This window comes from Rhea americana, unplaced genomic scaffold, assembly GCF_003343005.1.
Source record: "Rhea americana isolate MKP2758 unplaced genomic scaffold, rheAme1 scaffold_534, whole genome shotgun sequence".
In the NCBI taxonomy this organism is placed as follows: domain Eukaryota; kingdom Metazoa; phylum Chordata; class Aves; order Rheiformes; family Rheidae; genus Rhea; species Rhea americana.
This window is the reverse complement of record NW_028186684.1, coordinates 9,331-10,564: the sequence shown is the minus strand read 5'-3', so window position 1 is coordinate 10,564 and position 1,234 is coordinate 9,331. Positions and strand designations below refer to the sequence as shown.

The 1,234-nt window shown below is 73.1% G+C and overlaps 1 protein-coding gene across 1 annotated transcript in view; it reads right to left on the bottom strand.

The window, feature by feature from the left end:
- Positions 1–25, bottom strand: part of GANAB (glucosidase II alpha subunit) — a 7,011-nt gene extending 6,986 nt beyond the window's left edge. The window contains exon 1 of the mRNA XM_085318411.1: positions 6–25. Coding sequence (XP_085174537.1) covers positions 6–25 — 20 coding nt within the window. The remainder of the gene's footprint in view (positions 1–5) is intronic.
- Positions 26–1,234: the final 1,209 nt, after the last annotated feature.

Sequence of the window (1,234 nt, the reverse complement as noted above, 5' to 3'; positions counted from 1 at the left end):
CTCACCTCCCCGGCGCCGCCGCCATCTTGGACCAGGCCTGACCCTTCACCCCGCCCCTGCCCCCACGCCGCCGCGTCCCACTGGCTGTCTGGAGCCCCGCCCCTAACGTCACGGAGTTCCGCCCCCAGGGGCGGGGCTCGGGCATCATCGGCGCCCCGCCCGCCCGAGCTGGTTGCCAGGGAGACGGTTGCCCCACACTCTCCGCTCCGTAATTGGCGCGAGGCGGCAGACGGATGGGGACGGCCGCCAATCAGAAAGCGAGATGGGAAAGCGGCGGGCACGGCCCTTGGAGGGACAGGACCCGTGTGCAGAAACACCGACCAATAGAAGCACAGGAAAATCAAATGACRGCTAGAGGCGACCAATAAGAACGCCGCACAGGAGGAAGGGGTGGGAGCAACAGCAGAGGGCAGCACGGCCACCCAGGAGGCGGGCCGCGCCCGACCCAACCAATAAGCGCAGGCGAGCTGGGCTCGAACCAATCAGAGGCGGCAGCAGGGCCGGAGTGGCAGCGCACACTAGCCAATCAGGCATCGAGCTGTCTGAGGCGACCGGAGAGCGGGAAGACGTGGAGGCTCTGAGGGGGCCGCCATAACCGGGGGACGGGGCCGCCGCGCCGGCCCAGCCCCAGGGCGCCTGGCTGCTGGCCGCCGCCACCGGCGCCCTCGGAGGGGGGGCGGCCGCCAGCCCGAGCCGGAGCCGGGGAGGGTGAGAGCTCAAAAATCCTATTTTCTGAGCCCAAACTCTGCCCCCGCGCCGCGCCGCCTGTCAGAGCTTCCCCCGCCCCGCCCCCGTCGCCATAGCAACGACGCGCCCGCCTCGCTTCCGCCGATTAGCTCCCCGGGAGGGCGGGAGCAGGAGCGGCCGCCAATCAGTGCGCGGCGGCGTAGGGCCCGCCTTGCCTGCGCGCCCAATCAGCAGGCGGCGGGGGTTGAGTGGCGAGAGGCGACGGCAAATCAAAGGGCGGGAGGGCCGCGGCAGCGTGAGCGGCGGGGGCGGAGGCCAATAGGGACGGGGGCAGCCGGCGGGCCGAGCTGCCAATCAGCGCGGGCGGGGGCGGTCCTTTCCGCCGCCGCTGCTTTGTGGTGAGTCGGGACGCGGGTGCCGCGGAACCGGGCCGGGCCGGGCCGGGCCGGGCCAGCCCCGCCCCCGCCGAGCCCCAGGCCTTGCTGACGCTGCCCCCCCGGCCCTGTCACCGGCAGTGGCCCTGCTGCCCCCCCACCCCTGGCCCTGT